Source organism: Thermobia domestica, chromosome 11 (genome assembly GCF_964235325.1).
Source record: "Thermobia domestica chromosome 11, izTheDome1.hap1.1, whole genome shotgun sequence".
Lineage (NCBI taxonomy): Eukaryota > Metazoa > Arthropoda > Insecta > Zygentoma > Lepismatidae > Thermobia > Thermobia domestica.
In genome coordinates, this window is record NC_137464.1 from 90,361,406 (window position 1) to 90,384,098 (window position 22,693).

The 22,693-nt window shown below is 34.2% G+C and overlaps 1 protein-coding gene across 1 annotated transcript in view; it reads left to right on the forward strand.

The window, feature by feature from the left end:
* The window catches only part of amon (prohormone processing protease amontillado), an 851,181-nt gene that overhangs the window by 408,556 nt on the left and 419,932 nt on the right, over window positions 1–22,693 (forward strand). The window contains exon 3 of the mRNA XM_081730809.1: window positions 12,229–12,363. Within this exon, the coding sequence (XP_081586935.1) occupies window positions 12,229–12,363 (135 nt within the window). The remainder of the gene's footprint in view (window positions 1–12,228; window positions 12,364–22,693) is intronic.

Here is a 22,693-nt window from a genome sequence, read left to right on the forward strand (position 1 = left end):
AAATAATGATCATCGAGGTCAAAGGTAAAATATTTAAGCCTTAATAACATGTAAACAGCGTGTCGGATAGAAAACTTGTGTGACCTATTCAGTTTTGTACCAAGCAGAAAAAGTGAAGAATGAATCAATTTGAGTGGTTTATTTGCTATTTTACTAACGAGGAATGCCATTTTGTACTACTCAAACAAACGAAGGAATAAATTTGTATTAACCTAAGAAAAGCGAAAAATTCTCATTTTAATTAAACGAATTAATAAATTTATACTAACTAGGAAAAAAAAGCGAAGAAGGACTATTTTGTACTACTCCAATAAACGAAGAAGTATTCAATTTTGTACCAACTAGAAAAACAGACCGAAGGAGGACCATGTTAACTATTTAAATAAACATAGGAATAAATTTGTACACCGAGGAAAAGCAAAGAACCAACCAACCAACTGGAAAAGTGAAGAAGAGCCACTTCAACAATCTTAGAATTTTATATCATTAGGTACTGTTTAAACAAACGAGAAATGACAATTTTAACTAGCTCAGAATTTATGTAACAAAAGAACAAATTTGAATGTATCAAACCAGAAAAAACCTAAGAATGATCATTTTAACAAGTTCATAATTTCTGTGACGAAAGAATAATTTCGATGTTCTACTTTTTATACCAACGAGAAAAAAATGAACTAGCTGAATATTTAAATATACGAAAGAATAAATTTAAGTGACCTATTCAATTTTGTACCAATGAGAAATGGCATTTTTAACTGGTTCAGAATTTTACTACTCAAATAAACAATGGAATATTTAGTTTTGTACCACCGAGAAAAAAAAACAAAGAATATTGTACCATTTTGGAGTATTCAAATAAACAAAGGAATTATAACTTGTGTCAACTCTAAAATCAATTAAACGAAGTAATGCATTTGAAAAACCGAAGTTGAGTATTTTATACCATTTTGTATTATTTCAACAAACAAAAGAAAAAGCAAAAAGGACCATTTTAAACTATTTAAATAAACGAAGGCATAAACATGAGTGAGACCAGAGAAAAACCGAAGAAGGTCCATTTTAACTAACTGAGAATTTCTGTACCTTTTTGTACTATTTAAACAAACGATGGGATAAATTTGAGTGACCTGCTTTTTGTACTAACCAGAAAAATCGAAGAAGATACCTTTATACTAGCTCAATGAACGAAAGAACAAATTTGAGTGTTCTACTTTTTATACCGAACAAAGAAGAACCATTTTGTACTAATCAAATAAACGAAAGAAAAAAGTGAAAAAAAGACCAATTTAACTAGCTCAGAATTTATATACGTTTTGTTTAGGTGTCCTACTTTTTGTACCAGCGTGAAATGTCTTTTTAACCAGCTCAGTAGTATTCAAATAAACAACTAGTTCAGAATTTCTGTACTTTTGTGCCATTCAAACAAATGAAAAAACCAAGCAGGAAAAGAAAAGAATTTGTACTGACCAGAAAAGGCGAAGAAGGATCATTTTATACCTTTATGTGCTATTTAAATAAACGAAGGAATAAATTTGAGTGATCTATTCAATTTTATACCAATGAGAAAAGGCATTTAACTGGCTCAGAATTTGAGTTGTCTATTTAGTTTTGTACCAACCTAAGAAGAAGGGTGAAGAAGGACTATTTTATAATTTTACTACTCAAATAAACAATGGAGTATTTAGTTTTGTACCACCGAGAAAAACAAAGAAATTGCACCATTTTGGAGTATTCAAATTAACAAAGGACTTATAATTTGTGTGTGTCAACTCTAAAAACGGCCATTTTGTATTATTTCAACAAACAAAAGAAAAAGCAAAAAGGACCATTTTAAACTATTTAAATAAACGAAGGCATAAACATGAGTGAGACCAGAGAAAAACCGAAGAAGGTCCATTTTAACTAACTGAGAATTTCTGTACCTTTTTGTACTATTTAAACAAACGATGGGATAAATTTCAGTGACCTGTTTTTTGTACTAACCAGAAAAATCGAAGAAGGTACCTTTATACTAGCTCAATGAACGAAAGAACAAATTTGGGTGTTCTACTTTTTTATACCAAACAAGGAAGAACCATTTTAACTAGTTGAGTATTTTTGTGCTACACAAATCAACAAATGAATAAATTTGAGTGACCTATTCAATTTGGTATCAACAAGAAATACCATTTTAAATAACTCAGCATTTTATATCTTTTTGTGCTATTTAAATAAACGAAGAAAGCGAAGGAGATCCAATTTAGCTAACTCAGAATTTTATACCATTTTGTACTAATCAAATAAACGAAGGAATAAATTTTTGTGACCTATTCAGTTTTGAAAACAAGCAGGAAAAGGAAAGAATTAACATTTTGTACTAATCAAATAACCATATTAACTAACTCAAAGAAACGAAAGAATAAATTTTGAGTGGCTTAAGCAAAGAAGGTCAATTTGTATCTTTTGTGCTATTAAAACTGAGTGACCTATTCAATTTTGTTTGCAATTAAAAAAAACGGAGAAGGTCTATTTTATGTACATTTTGTACTACTCAAATAAACAAAGAAATACCATATTCTGCTACTCAAACAAACGACGGAATAAGCTCAGAATTTCTATACCTTTTTGTGTTATTCAAATAAACGAAGGAATAAATTTGTGTGACTTATACCAACCATGAAGGTTCATTATACCATTTTGTATTACGGGTGGTCTATTTCATTTTTGTAACAATCAGAAGAAAACAGCTCAGAATTTTATACCTTTGTGGTGTTACATTTTGTATATTTTTGTGTCATCCAGAGAACAATTTAAATTGACTCTCCCTGACAATTCAGTTGCCAGAGTCCAATGTTAGTTATCTACAATACTACAAATTGATCCAGTTAACAGTTCAAGTTCCTCTATTCATTCACAATCAAATGCATATGCTACAGTGGGCTCAGTGTTCATTTACAGAATTAAATAATTGTTTATCTTTCTCTAAAAACATTTCTACTATTTTGTTGATATAATAATCACACTCTGTAATGTATTCATATACCAGATTAAATTTTTTCTCCAAAGTATAAGTGTTCTCAATATTACAACCTTTAAAATGCTTCTTTATATAAAGTTTATAGATTTTTTCTCTCATTTCACGTTTAATCAAGATTGTCCACACCTTTTGTAATAATTCGTAATCATACTGCAGCAAACAGTTGTGATCTTTTTCATTTTCATTATGGTTAGAACATGCTTCACATAATAATACTGAATTTGGTGTATACTCATTAAATAATTGTATAACACATGTATCACTAATAGTTTCACTAGTACAGTCGCACTCATTAGCTTCCAGTTCAAAACAGGTAATATTTGAAACACTGTCATCATCACTTTCCGGGAGTATTTCATCATTATATCTATTATACCGTCTAAAATAATACACATCTTCTATTTCTTGTGTTGGATATATGATTCTCACTTTATCACGTAATTCATCTGGCAAATCGGGGTCAGACGGCTGGATTAACAGTATAGGTTTTTCGTTTTCACGCTGAATTTCTTTTTCTCTAGGTGAAACATAAACAATCTCCGTGCTAGTCATTTTTCTGCTCTTCAGCAAAAACAAATCAAGTGTGATACATCTATTTATATACCTAGAATAAAAGCATTCTATGCATTCTCCGTGTTTAATAATATATTTCAAGGCAATATAACATCATGATGTATGTCCTATTATTTTCCAAATATACTCCATAAACTTATATTCCATTATAATAAAATACATAAATGCAAAAATATATATTTGAAGTTTCATATACTTTACCTTAGACGAGGAAAAAAGTTTTAAAAAATAATTGAATCGTTGAGCAATACGCAGTACCTTAGGACCCTAACTATACTAGCAGTACAAATGTTAAATATCTGCTTTTCTTACTTTGATATGATCTCTTCTTCTGCTATGATCAAAAATGGCCATGCATGATGTTACGCAAATTACTATGGAATCTGTTCTACACAATTATGACGCAATTCTGGTTTGTTAAATCTTACGTTGAAATATTTTATAAGCCTTTCTTAGTGACGGGAGAGTCAATTTAAATTGTTCTCTGGATGACACAAAAATATACAAAATGTAACACCACAAAGGTATAAAATTCTGAGCTGTTTTCTTCTGATTGTTACAAAAATGAAATAGACCACCCGTAATACAAAATGGTATAATGAACCTTCATGGTTGGTATAAGTCACACAAATTTATTCCTTCGTTTATTTGAATAACACAAAAAGGTATAGAAATTCTGAGCTTATTCCGTCGCTTGTTTGAGTAGCAGAATATGGTATTTCTTTGTTTATTTGAGTAGTACAAAATGTACATAAAATAGACCTTCTCCGTTTTTTTAATTGCAAACAAAATTGAATAGGTCACTCAGTTTTAATAGCACAAAAGATACAAATTGACCTTCTTTGCTTAAGCCACTCAAAATTTATTCTTTCGTTTCTTTGAGTTAGTTAATATGGTTATTTGATTAGTACAAAATGTTAATTCTTTCCTTTTCCTGCTTGTTTTCAAAACTGAATAGGTCACAAAAATTTATTCCTTCGTTTATTTGATTAGTACAAAATGGTATAAAATTCTGAGTTAGCTAAATTGGATCTCCTTCGCTTTCTTCGTTTATTTAAATAGCACAAAAAGATATAAAATGCTGAGTTATTTAAAATGGTATTTCTTGTTGATACCAAATTGAATAGGTCACTCAAATTTATTCATTTGTTGATTTGTGTAGCACAAAAATACTCAACTAGTTAAAATGGTTCTTCCTTGTTTGGTATAAAAAAGTAGAACACCCAAATTTGTTCTTTCGTTCATTGAGCTAGTATAAAGGTACCTTCTTCGATTTTTCTGGTTAGTACAAAAAACAGGTCACTGAAATTTATCCCATCGTTTGTTTAAATAGTACAAAAAGGTACAGAAATTCTCAGTTAGTTAAAATGGACCTTCTTCGGTTTTTCTCTGGTCTCACTCATGTTTATGCCTTCGTTTATTTAAATAGTTTAAAATGGTCCTTTTTGCTTTTTCTTTTGTTTGTTGAAATAATACAAAATGGCCGTTTTTAGAGTTGACACACACAAATTATAAGTCCTTTGTTAATTTGAATACTCCAAAATGGTGCAATTTCTTTGTTTTTCACGGTGGTACAAAACTAAATACTCCATTGTTTATTTGAGTAGTAAAATTATAAAATAGTCCTTCTTCACCCTTCTTCTTAGGTTGGTACAAAACTAAATAGACAACTCAAATTCTGAGCCAGTTAAATGCCTTTTCTCATTGGTATAAAATTGAATAGATCACTCAAATTTATTCCTTCGTTTATTTAAATAGCACATAAAGGTATAAAATGATCCTTCTTCGCCTTTTCTGGTCAGTACAAATTCTTTTCTTTTCCTGCTTGGTTTTTTCATTTGTTTGAATGGCACAAAAGTACAGAAATTCTGAACTAGTTGTTTATTTGAATACTACTGAGCTGGTTAAAAAGACATTTCACGCTGGTACAAAAAGTAGGACACCTAAACAAAACGTATATAAATTCTGAGCTAGTTAAATTGGTCTTTTTTTTTAACTTTTTTCTTTCGTTTATTTGATTAGTACAAAATGGTTCTTCTTTGTTCGGTACAAAAAGTAGAACACTCAAATTTGTTCTTTCGTTCATTGAGCTAGTATAAAGGTATCTTCTTCGATTTTTCTGGTTAGTACAAAAAGCAGGTCACTCAAATTTATCCCATCGTTTGTTTAAATAGTACAAAAAGGTACAGAAATTCTCAGTTAGTTAAAATGGACCTTCTTCGGTTTTTCTCTGGTCTCACTCATGTTTATGCCTTCGTTTATTTAAATAGTTTAAAATGGTCCTTTTTGCTTTTTCTTTTGTTTGTTGAAATAATACAAAATGGTATAAAATACTCAACTTCGGTTTTTCAAATGCATTACTTCGTTTAATTGATTTTAGAGTTGACACAAGTTATAATTCCTTTGTTTATTTGAATACTCCAAAATGGTACAATATTCTTTGTTTTTTTTTCTCGGTGGTACAAAACTAAATATTCCATTGTTTATTTGAGTAGTAAAATTCTGAACCAGTTAAAAATGCCATTTCTCATTGGTACAAAATTGAATAGGTCACTTAAATTTATTCTTTCGTATATTTAAATATTCAGCTAGTTCATTTTTTTCTCGTTGGTATAAAAAGTAGAACATCGAAATTATTCTTTCGTCACAGAAATTATGAACTTGTTAAAATGATCATTCTTAGGTTTTTTCTGGTTTGATACATTCAAATTTGTTCTTTTGTTACATAAATTCTGAGCTAGTTAAAATTGTCATTTCTCGTTTGTTTAAACAGTACCTAATGATATAAAATTCTAAGATTGTTGAAGTGGCTCTTCTTCACTTTTCCAGTTGGTTGGTTGGTTCTTTGCTTTTCCTCGGTGTACAAATTTATTCCTATGTTTATTTAAATAGTTAACATGGTCCTCCTTCGGTCTGTTTTTCTAGTTGGTACAAAATTGAATACTTCTTCGTTTATTGGAGTAGTACAAAATAGTCCTTCTTCGCTTTTTTTTTCTAGTTAGTATAAATTTATTAATTCGTTTAATTAAAATGAGAATTTTTCGCTTTTCTTAGGTTAATACAAATTTATTCCTTCGTTTGTTTGAGTAGTACAAAATGGCATTCCTCGTTAGTAAAATAGCAAATAAACCACTCAAATTGATTCATTCTTCACTTTTTCTGCTTGGTACAAAACTGAATAGGTCACACAAGTTTTTTATCCGACACGCTGTTTACATGTTATTAAGGCTTAAATATTTTACCTTTGACCTCGATGATCATTATTTTTGAAACTTGCAGTGGTTGATGAACAATTACTAAATGTGGAAACAGCACCTCAATATGTGGTTTCGTTTTCGAGTGATTGGGTTTTAAGTATGTTGACCTTTGACCTCGATGGTCATTATTTTGGAACTTGTGGTACCTGATGACCTATTACTCAATGTGGAAACACCACCTCAATATGTGGATCCGTTTTCGAGTTATTAGGTTTTAAGTATGCTGACCTTTGACCTCGATGGTCATTATTTTTGAAACTTGCAGTGGTTGATGACCAGTTAGTAGATTTGAAAACAGCACCTCAATATGTGGATCCATTTTCGAGTAATTAGGTTTTAAGTATGTTGACCTTTGACCTCGACGATCATTATTTTGGAACTTGTAATACCTGATGACCAATTACTAAATGTGGAAACAGCATCTCAATATGTGGCTCAGTTGTCGAGTTATTGGGTTTTAAGTACTTTGACCTTTGACCTCGATGATCATTATTTTGGAACTTGTAGTAGTTGGTGGCCGATTACTAAATGTGGAAACAGCACCTCAATATGTGGCTCCGTTTCTGAGTTATTAGGTTTTAAGTATTTTGACCTTTGACCTCGATGGTCACTATTTTGGAACTTGCACTAGTTGATGACCAATTGCTAAATGTGGAAACAGCACCTCGATATGTTGTTTTGTTTTCGAGTTTGACCTTTGTTCACGATGGTCAGTAGTTTGAGGACATGCTTATGTCATTTCTGCTATGTTAAAATAGTGTTATGTGTTATCTTCTCTTCTATGTGTTATCTGCTATGTTCAAATAGGGGTTGAAAAAGTAATCATAAAAGGGAACGAGTTCACCCTCTAAAATGGAGGTCGTAAAAGAGAACGAATCTTATGTATTATCTGCTCTCCTATGTAATTTCATTAGGGGTGGAAAAAATGGTCATCAAAGAGAATGAATGAATACACCCTCTATAATGATTATCTGTAGACCGTGGGTGTTCGATTGTAATCTTTGCTCGTTATGTTAAAATAAGGGTTGGAATGAGTTAAGTATTCTTATGTCATTTCTGTTATGTTAAAATAGGGGTTGAAAATATGCTCATAAAAGAGAACGAGTTCACCCCTAAAATGGAGGCCTGCTATGTTATGTAGTCTTCTGCTCTTATATGTGTTCGTAATCTTATATGTTATCTGCTATGTTAAAATAGTGTTATGTGTTATCTTCTCTTCTATGTGTTATCTGCTATGTTAAAATAGGGGTTGAAAAATATGCTCATAAAAGGGAATGAATACACCCTTGTTATGTTACGTACTCTTATGTGTTATCTCCTCTGCTGTATGTTACGTAGTGTTATGTGTTATCTTCTCTTCTATGTGTTCGTAATCTTATGTGTTATCTCCTATGTTAAAATAGGGGTTGAAAACGAGTACACCCTTGTTATGTTATGTGTTCGTACCCCTTTGCTATGTTCATTGTCTGCTATGTTGAAAAAGTGCTCATGAAAGAGAATGAATACACCCTTGTGTGTTACGTACTCTTATGCTCTTCTATGTGTTCGTAATCGTATGTAATTTCTGTTATCTTAAAATAGGGGTTGGAAAATATGCTCATAAAAGAGAACGAATACACCCCTTCTATGTTTCATATTCTTATCTGTTATCTGTCCTGCTATGTGTTACGTAGTGTTATCTTCTCTTCTATGTGTTCGTAATTTCTGCTATATTAAAATAAGGGTTGATAAAGTGTTCATAAAAGGGAATGAGTTCACCCCCCTAAAATGGAGGTCGTAAAAGAGAACGAATACACCCCCTAAAAAGTGGTCATAAAAGGGAACAAATTCACCCCTAAAATGGAGGTCGTAAAAGACCGTGGGCTCACGGTGCATGGTGGTCATTTTCCCAGGGGCTTGTGAGTTGGCTAAAACTGAGCCAGATCGATCCATTTTCTACTACTGAATCCCTTGCCGATTTTTATCAAGACGTCTTTCTCTTGTGTCTATAAAGGGACATGTACAGATGTTGTGAGGAATGTCAAGGAGATTCATGCTCATATGTTGATGATGCACTGTGTAGAGAGCGCAGGTTCTGCTAGTGCTTTTTTGATTAGAGTTTAAGATTTATTGACGTTATAGAAATATGGTGTAATTTTACAAACAACTTGCTTGTTTTACCCAAACTTTAAATTCGTGTACAAATCTAGTATCCTGATATGAAATTTCAAGAAGTTACAAACAGATTTTTATGTGAATGTTGAATTTAGAGTTTATTGAAGTAGTTTCCTTTACATTGTTTCTTATGCACAGTCACAGGATTCTTTATCGTACAGAGCTCCTCCGTGGCTAAGCGGTTAGCGTACGCGCCTTTGGCGTGGGAGTCCCGGGTTCGATTCCCGGCGGGAGCTCATGTGGTTCGGATTCCACGTTAATCAGTAGGTCCACGTCTCATATAGCCTCGCTGCTGAAAGGGACGCTAAACTAAAATCAACTCAACTCTTTATCGTACAAAGTTTAAGAGTATCCCGTATTCCTACGAGACGAATTAGAAATACTAGATAGAACCTTTAAATATTGTCCCTGGCCGAGTTACTTCCAAAAATTATTTTGCATATAACATAGCAAATAATCATATTGTAGAGAGCGAGATGGTTAACATACTATAATCTCAACTGGAACCAGGCACATAGCCAAGGGGGGGTGCGTGGGATCCGGAACCCCCTTCGAAACCAAAATGAAAAAAGTGAGGAAGCTTTTGGTTACTCTTTTTTATGAGATTTGTGTTACTTGCCACACATAGTAGCGAATGAGCAGGATATCCTGGAAAAGTCAGGAACTTTGAAATTTCTAGAAAAGTTACGGAATTCTCAGAATTTCTGCTACTAGTCAGCGAAATTTCAAGCTTTCGAAAACATAGTGCCGTTCTGTAACAATGCGGACATTTTTTAAATCGTAATTTTCCGTCATCGCTTCTCTGCAGTATCAAACACGTTATTTCAGAAACACTTTTCTACTGTTCCTTTAACCTCTCATTTGGAACAGACAGTAGTTGACGGAATAATGAAAACAAAAAAGTTATGTGGAAAGAAAGTTCGGTTAACAGTTGATTCAACAGAGAAAGAAACGCAGATATTGTAAAATATTTTACAAGTCATTATTGAATATGTACTTTATATAATAATGTATATGTACCTTTTATAATACTTGAAGTAATAATGAAAGGAAAATTGTTATATTTGAATGAACAAAGAAAGGAACATAAATATTGTAAAATCTTTTACAATACCTTTTTTTTAAATTCTTTTACTCGAGATTTCTTCATAGTTTATTATTAAAATACTTACTAAGATATCCTCATTTTATTTTCCTAACAAACCAATATATGTTGCCAGTAAAAGAGTTTAGGTTGATCGAGCTCCTGGTGTGATAACTACAGTATTTGATGTCACAGACCCCCCGCCCCCTTCACGAAATCCTGGCTACGTGCCTGCTGGAACATAATTTAATACAGGAGAACACCTCTAATTTGACTTCCGATATCTTGACATTCCGTATAACTCGACGATCACTTTTATTTTTAAATAGGAAAAACGATCTTAAGCACAACTGGACTGTAATAATTCCTGACACCCCCTATACGAAACAAATGAAGACAAAAGGAGTGTAACAATCTAGCATGAGATGTATGTAAGATTTTCTTTAACTTTTAACTATCATTTTTAGGGTGTATTGTACTTTAATGTATCCTGAATTATGCCAGAACTTTCCCTAGACTAATATGTAATAAAATATTATGAGTTATGAATTATCTATCTCTTATGACACAGAACTTGATATTTTCGGTAACTCGTCACCCCCTCAATTCACGTTAAGTTGAATTTACGGAACTCTACTCTAATACAATTTTGTTTCTATGGCAATCAACTTTTTTGTCTCTTAATCTACGTCTGTGCTGCTGAAAAATGTCGCTAGTTCAAAATCGGTTTCTGAAACCCACTTGTCCGATCATCTGATAAATTACAGCAGTTTTCTAGTGTTTTATCGCCATGACGTATTTAGCAGCATCTTATAGCTGAAAGAACGAGTTACCGAACGGTGTAAAGCTATGGCACCCAAAATGTTCAAAAAGGGTTAAGCAGAAAGTTTGTTAGATGAAAGTATAATTGCAAGTAGTGGGTGCGTCATTTAAAGGAGTTTGTGTCAGCATTAGAATAAAACTACAACAGATACAATCTACACCTAACATATTACACACACACACACACACACACACATACACACACACACACACACACACACACACACACATATATATATATATATATATATATATATATATATATATATATATATATATATATATATATACATATAATACTAGGAGAGATCAGAAAGTAAGGTAACAAAGCCTGCAGTGAAACGTCTATACATATTCTTATACAGCCAATACAGCCAACATTAGGTTATTTTTCGACGTAGTCTTCATATTGATTGAGGCACTTGTCGCATCGTGGGATGAGTTTGAAGATTCCCTCCTGGTAAAAGTCATATCCTTGTCTATTCAGAATCGTTGTCACAAAGTGTTTTACGTCCTTATCTGAAGCAAAGCGACAGTCTCAGAGGTGCTCCTTCGAGTGCGGGAACAGATGAAAGTCGCTTGGAATCACCTCCTTCACGCAAGCTGTGTTCAAAAGTGTTGACGCTGTGCTGGGTCGGCCACTGTGCTACTCCTCGGTGACGCTTTCTTTACCAGCCGAAACTTTCGACACCATTCTGCGACATGTTGACGAGACATTACAGCTTCTCCGTAAACTTCTACCAGCTGCCGGTAAATTTCTGCCGCGGTTATATGTTTCGCCCACAGAAATCGAATAACTTACTTGAATTGTTCGCGAGACCAGTTTTCCAAACGAGAAAAGCTTTTTGTGTTTACATACAACTAACAAACTCTCTAAGTGGCGGGTGGCTGAAATTCTACACAGTTGCCAACTCCGTGTATTAAAATTACCATACACGCCTCATTTCTCTATAATAAACGCAGGGGTGCTCACAAGGGGGGCTATGACGCAAACTGCGTCATTGAAATATTTGGGGGGGGGGGTTAAAAATCTATATAAATATGTTTGAGAGGGTGTAAAAATTAATCGAAAAGATTTTTTTTTCATGGAAGAACACCTATGGATAGACAATTGCGGTGGGGGGTGCGTCATGGACATAAGGGGGGCACCACTGATAAACGAAACTTCAGAAATATCGGCCTTGTAACCTTAGTTTTTGATTCTCCCTCGTATGTATCTTACCTTTGGACCATTTTTTCTCGTCATACACTAATATGATAATATTGTAGAATTTTCTACATTAGTTTTTAATCTTAATAATAAATTGTTTTATATTTTACAGGTCCAAACAGCTATACAACAACTGGGATTCAAGCGAGTGAAAAGAGGCTATAAACCTCTCAAAGTTGAAAATCTAGTTCATATCAGGCCACAAGAAGATCCAACGGATCCTTACTTTCCTTTTCAATGGTACCTGGTAAGTAGATATTCTCAAATACTATTTATTTATTTTGGAATTTTACTATTTTTGATGATCATATCATTTCAGCTATGTAATTCATTTTAACGATATATACTCATATCGATTTTAATTATTTAAAAAATAATTGTGTTAAATTCATTTCAACAAGAAAATAATTATATTAAATGAATACACTTAGACCATCCTCATGTTTGTGTTTTTTAAAAAGAATTCATTTTGATCTTCTCTTGGTCGGGATTCATTAACATTTTAGTAGCGGAATATCAAATTAAATACCATAAATAAATGTAAAAAGGAATATCCAATCCTATAAATATGAGGTCATTTCAATTAAATTGACAATATATCTGGGAAATGAAAATGAAATGATTTACTCACATGAGTAAGATTGCGTTCCGTCGGTGTAATCCCTCACTGTCTAGTGAACACATTTCAAGATATTTGGCTGACATCAGATACCATTCAGTCTCCATTTGTGAGAGGGTTTCAAGAGAGCGCCTTAAATCATGAACAATATTGGCAATATCACGGAAATGTACTTCCCGAAATAGTTCTTTCATTTTTGGGAACAAATCAAAACCCCAGGGAACAAGTCAAAATATACAGGTAACATGACGAATGATCCCGTACTTCGCAACAACATCGTCGTAAGCGAGATTGTACCGCATGGGCAGTATGACGTCTGGTGTTGTTGTGGAGCAGAATTGGCCCAATCTGCTGGAAATGTGGTCGTTTCCGTCCCAATAGTAGCCACAAATAGTTGCTCACGTACAGGGCATAGTATGCAGCATTTACAGTAGTCCCTGGTGGCACTTCATATGAGAGGACAATGCATTCTTTTTCATAGGACATTCGCCAATCGCAATTATGTTGTGCAGAAAATCAACACTTTCCTGCTTGTAACTTGCAAGGTGATACCTTGCAAATTCTCATCCATGTAACCTTTGCACTTCCGTCAGGGTATGCGATGCCTATGTGGCTGCAGTCTTATGCATGCCGAGATCGTATGTTAGCATATGACACATTGAGTTGAGTTGATTTTGAGTTTAACGTCCTGTTCAGCAGCGATGTTATATGATACGTGGGCCTACTGATTAACGTGAAATCCGAACCACATAAGCTCCCACCGGGAATCGAACCCGGATCTCCCACGCCGAAGGCGCGTACACTAAACGCTTAGCCACGAAGGAACTGTATGGCACATTGAAGCAGATGAAATATTCAGTTTTCATATTCACATATTCATTATCCAGTTCACTACACATCCACTGTCAAAAATTTTCGAGTCCTATTGATGCGTAATTGTCGTTTATTTCCCCTTTTTCATTTTTACTTTTTACGATACCGATTCACATTAGTTGGTCTATTTGACTTCATTTGAATCATGCACGATGTGTCTTTATACATGCTTGGTAAGTATGCAAATCGTTTTGTGGTAATTCAACTGTCACATACATGCTCATTCAAACGAACCTACAGAACAATTATCATTCACTCGACTATGATTTATCAATTGACTGATCCAACATTGTTTCGTGAAATTGCAAATTCTGAGAATTGAGAGAAAATATAATGTCTGTAGTATTAGTTGTTATTTAAAGTTGTAAATAATGATAGACTGGTTATGGTTATTAGGTAGAGCACTAGCCACTCGGGGTAGTTTATAAGCTGTGATGGGTGTTACTGATATCGTGAGTTACTAACTAGTTAACACTTTGTGGAACGGATGATTTTGATTAAATCAGAAGTTGGTATTTCAAGATACCTATAGTGGAGGCCACGGTGACTCAGTGGTAGAGTGCTTACCTCTGGTGTGTGGGATACCTGATTCGATACCCGGCCAAGTGTGGTGGCAAATATCGTGTCCGTGGGCTTTCCTCCCACATTATCATTCCACGAATTCTTCCGTCATCATTCACTTGAATTAATCATCCATCTCCCGTAGTTTACAAGACATAAACATGGGACATTAAACTGAAAGATTTCATTTTAATCGCTATAGAGTAAAACCGGTAATATACAGGATGGCCTAAATGTAGGTATACTGACCGTACTGATCGGCTCATTGCATTTTATGTCTTTTCTTATTGTTATCCATCAGATAGACTTAGTTTCTTTATTATTTGTTCTTAATGTCTTTTACTTATACCTTATCCTAGGAAGAGCCGAAGCAAATAAACCCATAAACCAGAATGTTAGTCTTGATCAATGTAGGAGTGTATACCTACTTTTGGGACATCCTGTATAGCGAGAAGCAGTTTCCTGCAATCAACTTCACTCTAATCCCTCTACTAAAACCGAAAGTTGCTGCAATCTACTACAACTTCCGGTTTCAAAATTAATTGAGGAAATATCACGCCATACAAACAAAACTCCTTTACGTAGTGTAAACATGGCAGTGTTACTTATTCTAATCGTTTACAAGTAGCATGTATACATCACTATTAATATTATGTGGGTATGTATTTGCGTCAATGTTAGGCATATGTGTGTGTCACGTTGGGAATATGTGTGTCATATTAGGGATATGTGTGTCACTTTAGGAATACGTGTTTCATTGTTAGGAATACGAGTGGCACTACTAGAGATATATGTGTCACCGTTAGGAATACGTGTGTCACTGTTAGGGACATGTGTGTCACTGTTAGGAATACGTATTACACTGTTACGAATATGTGTGTCACTGTTAGGAGCATATGCGTCACTGTTAGGAATATGTGTGTCACTGTTAGGGATATGTGTGTGTCACTATTAGGGATACGTGTGTCACTGTTAGGAATATGTGTCACTGTTAAGAGAAATCAAAAACAATACATTCAATCTGTTACGTAATAATGTAAAATTTTAATACACGTTACGTGGATAAATGAATAAATAAATAAATAAATAAATAATCTTTTAACATGATAGAATATGTATCAGATTGGCAACGAACGACATATTTTGTAACACCATAAGAGATAGTTTTTCTAGATTTCTCGAAAACTGCGCATCAGAATTTTATCTCAAATATGTCGTTTTGTTCAGCACATTGTCATCTATCGAACTTTGAACAGTATTATAGTTAAACAAAAATCGAAGTATACGTTAATTATAGTTTTGGGTTGTTATGTCGATCGGCTAGGGTCATTACGAAAAACTTGATTAGGTTATACTTCAGTGTCAGTGTCATCTTAAATAAGTGTACAGAAACAATCCTTAGGTTTACAAAATTACAGATTTTCTGTATTTTTTTCGAAAACTACACATGTGGATTTCCTCTCACTGTGTCATTTTGTTGAGCTCAATGAGATCAATCGACTGATTTTTGCCTCCTATATTAGCATATTTTTTTTCTTAGGTAAGCGCCAAAAATGTTGTAAAGTTTAATTATTGGAAGCGCGAAACGTGACAACATCGCAAACTATGAGGAAACGTGACAACAACGCAAACTACGGAGAAACATGATAACAACGCGGACTATAGGGAAACGTGATAATAATGTAAACTATTATGAAACGTGACAACAACGCAAACTATCGGGAAACGTGACAACAACGCAAACTATGGGAAAATGTGACAACAACGCAATCTATGCGGAAACGTGGCAACAACGTAGCTATCGGGAAACGTGAAAACAACACAAACTATCGGGAAACGTGACAACAACGTAAACTATGGGAAAACATGACAACAATGAAAAATATGGGGAAACGTGGCAATAATATAACTATCGGGAAACGTAACAACAACACAGATTATAAGGAAACGTGGTAACAACGTAGGCTATCGAGAAACGTGATAACAACGCAAACTATGGGGAAATGTGACAACAACGCAAACTGTGGGGAAACGTAACAACAACGTAACTATCGGGAAATGTGACAACAACGCAGACTATACTACTTAGTACTATTTCCTAAAATCTGGATAATTTTGCAAATAAATATTAATACTAGTATTACGCTTTGCTTTACACAAAATTTATAATAATATGAGCAAAACTCAGAGCGAGTCTGCTGAGCATCATTTCATAAATTAAGAATGATGTGTCCTTTATGTATACATTTTACTTGCTAATGTGTACCAGTATGCCTTTACCTAGGTTTTAACTAACTTTTTTTTTCTTTTTACTAAACAGGAAAATTTCGAGTCAGTTTTGTATAATCCCCATTATCAAAATGATAATAAAGATAGCTGGAAGCATGAAATTACCTTAAGAGTTTTCTTTCTTTCTCTTTGTGTGCATGGGGGAGGGAGAGGAGGACGGCGATGGTGCCTGGCTACAGTGAAAGTTTTGTAAAAGTTAACTACTACGAGAATCTTGCACATACGGGACTTCTAAAGAAACTTTCTCAGTCCTTCCTCACACACTTTTACACTGTACACAAGACACAAACTGTTAGGAAGATATCGTATAACTTCTTCGCTTACTGGCCTCTCTAGCTTGCTTGTGTCTCTAAGTTTCAACACTTGATTGTTTTTTCTTCTCTTTCGTTTTGTTCGTTTTAATCTGAGAAGAAGAGAGATAAGAGATGGCGACATAAGAAAGTTTGTTAGTAGTTTTCGAAGCAAACGGGAAAGCTGAAGCCATACTAAGTACGAAAAACAATAGGAAACAAAAACAGAAAGGGTGAAGTTGAAGCAAAAACTTTTATTTTATGTTATTTTTTTCTCATTGGTTAACTGGTTCCCATCTGTGCTTCATGATATCTCATTTCCTAACACTGCCACAAACTACAATATACTCATAATTATTACACTGGCAGTATTTATTGCATCATTATACTATTTTTTAAAGAGTGATACAGAGATTACATTAATACAGGCTGAGTCATAGATCTCCATACATAGATACTTTTCTTCTTAGTCTCTAGATACTAGAGTAGGATCACAATATATATTTAATATGGCTACCAATTATTTTAGATTCATTTACATAGATATTAGAACTATTTACGTTTGTGAACCATAGCTTGGGACATACTGGCAATAAGAATACAAAAGCCTCAAGATTCGATTGCTTTAGATGCGCTATCCTGACAGTCTTTACAGTTGCTGTCTTCTTCACAGTTGCAGTCTTTACAGCTAGTACATCTTCGTCTACATGTGACCCTACAGATAGAAATACAAAGGCAGATCAAGATAGATCAGGGGATTATTATGGTAATTCGAGTGGCATTCCGTCTTCCAATCTATGGACCTCTAAAATTTGTAATTCCAAGCAATGTCACGCTCAATGGATGTAATGTGTAGGTGCTCAGTCGTGCTGCTTTACACTTATCCAGGTTTATTGCCCGTTCACGTGACGGATGACAATCGGATCTCCCGGTGTCTTCCTGTTATGCCTAATTCCTGTTCTGCCTAATGACCCTCCAGCGCTTTGTAGCACATTTTTTATCTAATCTTATCTTTGGGCAGAACAGGAATTCCTGTTCTGCCTAATTCCCTCTCTACCTCATCTTTGTAAAAAGGGATATTTAGATGTAAAGGAAATTTCATACTAATTATTTTCCCAACAATTGCGGTTGCTGTCAGGACCTCTTGATTGTCTTATATCATTTCAGCTTCTCTGAAATTAAGTTAGCAATCATAGATCACCATTATTTTACTATGAGTGTATCTACGCGGTATCTGTTGGCCGTCTATATCTTCACCGAGGAAATCTTATCCTTCTGGTTGCGAGCGTGCAACTAACTGGACAATAACATAGTTAAAGACATAAGTAACTGCCCTTGCGAAAACGTGGATTGATTCTCTCTAATGACATGGAAAATTCTTAAAAGTAACAATAAGAAAATTTGTATTTTAAAAAAATACTTTTGATATTAAGATAATTCGGTCAACATTTTCTCGTACAGAAGTTGAAATATTAAGAATAATGTAACATAAATATATAAATTGGAACAATATGACCTAACAACTTAGGTGCCATATTATATAAACAATTACTGACAACCATTCTTTTACTGTATGGTTAATTTACCAATCTCTGTCCTTAGCTTAAATAACAATTATTACTATAAGCAGAGTAAGGTAGTGTATATAAGAACTAGAGACCGGATGTTTAGGCACTAAAAACCTGGAAAATAGGCAGGCAAATAGGCACTAAAAATTTAAAAAATAGGCAGTAAAATAGGCACTAAAATGTAACTCGAAGTAATGAAGATAAATACTCAATACCATTAAAAAATAGATTCAAGTCATAGATAATGTTCAAAGAATATAGAAACAAACCTGTTTATTAATATCTTCTTTTATTGTATATATGAAAACGAAGCTTGTTATGCATTCCATATATACTGGGTGAACCTGAAAGATGAGCACATACTTCGGGAGGTGATTCGTGACATCAAAAGAAGAAAGAAAGTCCTCTTGCATGTTGTGGAATTCCTTGTCGTGTACGAGTGACAGAGGAGCCAACTTGGAATCCAAAATCGAATCCTGACAATTGGAACGAGACATAAAGGTGTTCACATACTTCGGGAGGTGATTCGTGACATCCAAGAGGATTTTTTGTCTTCTTTTCATGTCACGAATCACCTCTCAAAGTATCTGCACATCTTTCGGTTCCGTTCCAATTGTCAGGATTCAATTTTTAATACCAAATTGGCACTCTGTCAGTCGTACAAGACACGGAATTCGACAAAATACAAGAAAATATTTTGTCTTCTTTTGATATTACTAATCACCTCCCGAAGTATGTGCACATCTTTGAAGTTCACCATGTATATATATCGTAACGTACTATGTGCTTGTGTTTACAAACACTTAATATGTGTGTATTATTTATGTTATATAAATGATATATTTTCCCAATGAAGGCTTATTTTGAAGAAAAATGCATAGAATAGGCAATATTAGGCACTAAAGGTCAAAATAGGCAAAATAGGCAAAATAAAATTGGCTTAAATCGAAAGTATAAACCCCCATATAAACTTTAAAACGTTATTTTTGATTATATCTTTAATAATAAAGAATAGGCATTTTGCCTAACATCCGGTCTCTAATAAGAACTCTTCAATTGTGTGGAATTTAAGTGTTATAATATGTAATATTTTACCGTTGAGAAAAAACATACTTCTCAATGGTAAAAAGAATTATCCATCTGAAAGATGTAAACAAATGCTTGCTTGTGATTGGCTAAAATTAGAAAACGTAAACTAATGCTTATCGTTGATTGGTGTAATTGCCTGTTCGCGATATTTAAGTGGAACTTGTAGAAATATTTGTATTTTTTTTTTTTTTATTTGATGTAGGTTTGTTTTCTTAACAGTTTTCTAATAACTATTTGTCAAGTTACTCAGAGTTGAAATATAGCATTCTTCTTTCTTCATTAGTAACACATTGAGTCATGTCCCCATAGAACAACTTGCTGGCTACATCCCTGAATGAATATGTATTGGTTTCTCCATACGTTATGTGTTGTACAATATATCTCGATATACCGGTATGTTTTTTTCTTATCTATTCCATTACATTAAACTCCAAATGGCTGTAAGACGTTTTGGTGCAGAACGTTTCGGTGCAGGACTTTCGGTGTGAGGACGTTTGGTTTTAAGGGATGTTTTAGTGTAATATATATATATATATATATATATATATATATATATATATATATATATATATATATATATATATATATATGGAAGCATTAATTATGTACTCGTAATGAAGAAAAAGAGAGAACTAGTTCACGTAGAAAAAATAAAATAAAACTTGATGTATTTTTTTATAGGTACTTTGAATTTTGTGATCTTACACTCGAAATGCCGTAGTGTAGTTACCGTGCCATAGCGTAAACTGGTTAAAATACTATTGAGACAATTACAGAAAGATATTGGAGTGTGTTCATGATAGAATGAGATGTGTTCATAATAATATGTTCAACTCACAATAGAATTAACATGAACAATAATTCTTAAATTTATCTCAAAGTATTCAGCGTCAACAATTAAGTCTATTGCATAACCTTCCTGGGAAATCCACTTACAGACTGAACTACAGGAGGGGAAGAGTCCTTGGTGTGCCCCCCGAAATCCTGACTTGTGTGTAAATTGAGTCTAATTTTAGGGGCGATTTTACAAATTTTAATACAATTTATCTTCATATTGAACTTGTGCTCTTCCAAAATGAATTCCTGGGTATGTGCTTGCTCATAGGGATTCTGTTGAAGAAAATTTGAACAGCTTCAGTTTCCTCATAATTACCAAATTTAGCATTTAAAATTGTATGCAACCCCCTTTAACAATTTAATTATATCATTAAGTTTGCATTTGTACAAACGTTGCTCAGCCTCTTTGTAACACCGGCCGGCATATTTTTATGTTGAACCGCCACTAATTCGTTCCATTTGAATCTTACGTAGAGATTCTCTTAGAAGAGCATTTAAGAACTTTCATAATAAAGTGCGAAACATCTACATTCGATTCAAATTCCCGATGCACGTATCTTGGGTTTCGTCGTTCTTCCCTCCTAAATGGTAGCAAAGTCTTGCTTCTTCTTGCTTCTGACTTGACACTCCCACTAATACATGTTATACAGAATACTTGTATTAAGTTCTTAATAAAATTTCCAGCTTCTGTTGGTATCAACATTAAGAAAGTATTGACCATGTGCTTCTAGTTCATATTCGTAAAATGAGTAAAAATAAGAATTATTTCACCCAAATTAGCAACATTTCATGGCAACATTTTATTTTACATATTATTATTTCATGAATTCATTTCTTCCTTATCAATAACTTTCGTTACGTTTATTCCTTCCTGTCGAAAAACTTTCGTTAGAAAGACTGGACGTTTCGCTTTAAAGATTGGAAACTTTACACAGAACCAGCCTCACACCAAAAGTCCTACACCGAAACAGCCGTATCCCACTCCAGATTACTGAGTATGATTGACATGACTACGTGATGGATGACATACTTTCTTCAGAGTCTATTTCAGTATTAGAGGTCTACGTTCAATGTCTATTTTGATAATTAGTTTCCTTTTCCCGTTTGCCATTTTTTCCCTCTAATGCTGACGCGCGTTTCTTAGTGTACGGTTAAGCATGATTTGCGGCCATGGAGAAAATTTCTGTTCAAGTGCGTCAGATGCAGCTATGTCCAAAAGTTCTTTATATAAACCCGTTATTTGCAACCATGAGGAACAGTTAGGTTTGATTCGATTAATTCTGGATTACACAAGTTGAATGTACTTTTTTTTTTTTTTTTTTTTTTGTAAAAAGGAGGTATTTTTGTGAAAGGTTATTTTTCCAAGGAGTATTAAAATATCGAACTTGAAGAAATGCATTTGTCTCGACCCTCCATAACATTTACGGTGGCTTAAGTTTCGTGGAAAACTACTCTCTAAACTGTTCGTTGTAACATTAATTTTCAAGTAACATTAATTTTCAATTGAGGGGGTGAGCGCAACGTGGTTTCACCCACATTTTTAAAAATGAAGAAAAATCAAGTTAAACTTAAACACAAGTGTTTTTTGTACAATATACGAGGGTAAGTCAACTGAAAACCATAAAAGTAGAAATAAAAATCCGCATATGGCGCCAGTGAGCTGTAAGTTGGCATGCATGTTTACGATAGTATGCCGGATGTCTCCTAGGTGGCAGCAGCCGGCAGATGCACAAACACCGGCGCAACAACAGTTCCAAAATGGCAGCCCCACTAGCCACATGCACCAGCGAGGAGCAGCGTTCTGTGATTCGGTTTTTGCGAAGTGAAGGTGTGAAACCGATTGACATTTTTAGGCGAATGAAGGTTCAGTATGGAGATGCGTGTTTGTCACAGCCACAAATCTATGAATGGTGCCGGAAATTTGCAAATGGTGTTACGTCTGTGGCCGGTGCTCCACGCCCCGGTCAGGCTCGGCGCGTAGTGACTCCAGAGACCATTGCAGCCGTTGATTTCCGAGCGATTTCCATCTGTTTGGTCCGCTCAAAGAAGCAATGGGCGGCAGGAAGTTCCACTCCGATGAAGAGGTACGCAACGCGGTGCAATGAGTGGTTGCGCCGTCGCCCAAAAGACTTTTTTTCTGCAGGTATTCAGGCTCTTCCGAAGCGCTGGCGGACTTGCATTGAACGAGGAGGGGACTATGTTGAAAACTGATTTACTTCTGTACCCTGTGTGACCAATAAATAATATTTAAAAAACTAATTATGGTTTTCATTTGACTCCCCCTCGTATATATGTACAATGTATTTCACATTCAACCACTTGTGGTTGCTTTTTGTATATTGTACAAAAAGCACATTTGTTTAACTTTAACTTGACTTTTCTCAATTTTAAAAAAATGTGGATTAGACCACTGTTGCGCTCACACCCTCAATTCTACTATGATGCAGTACC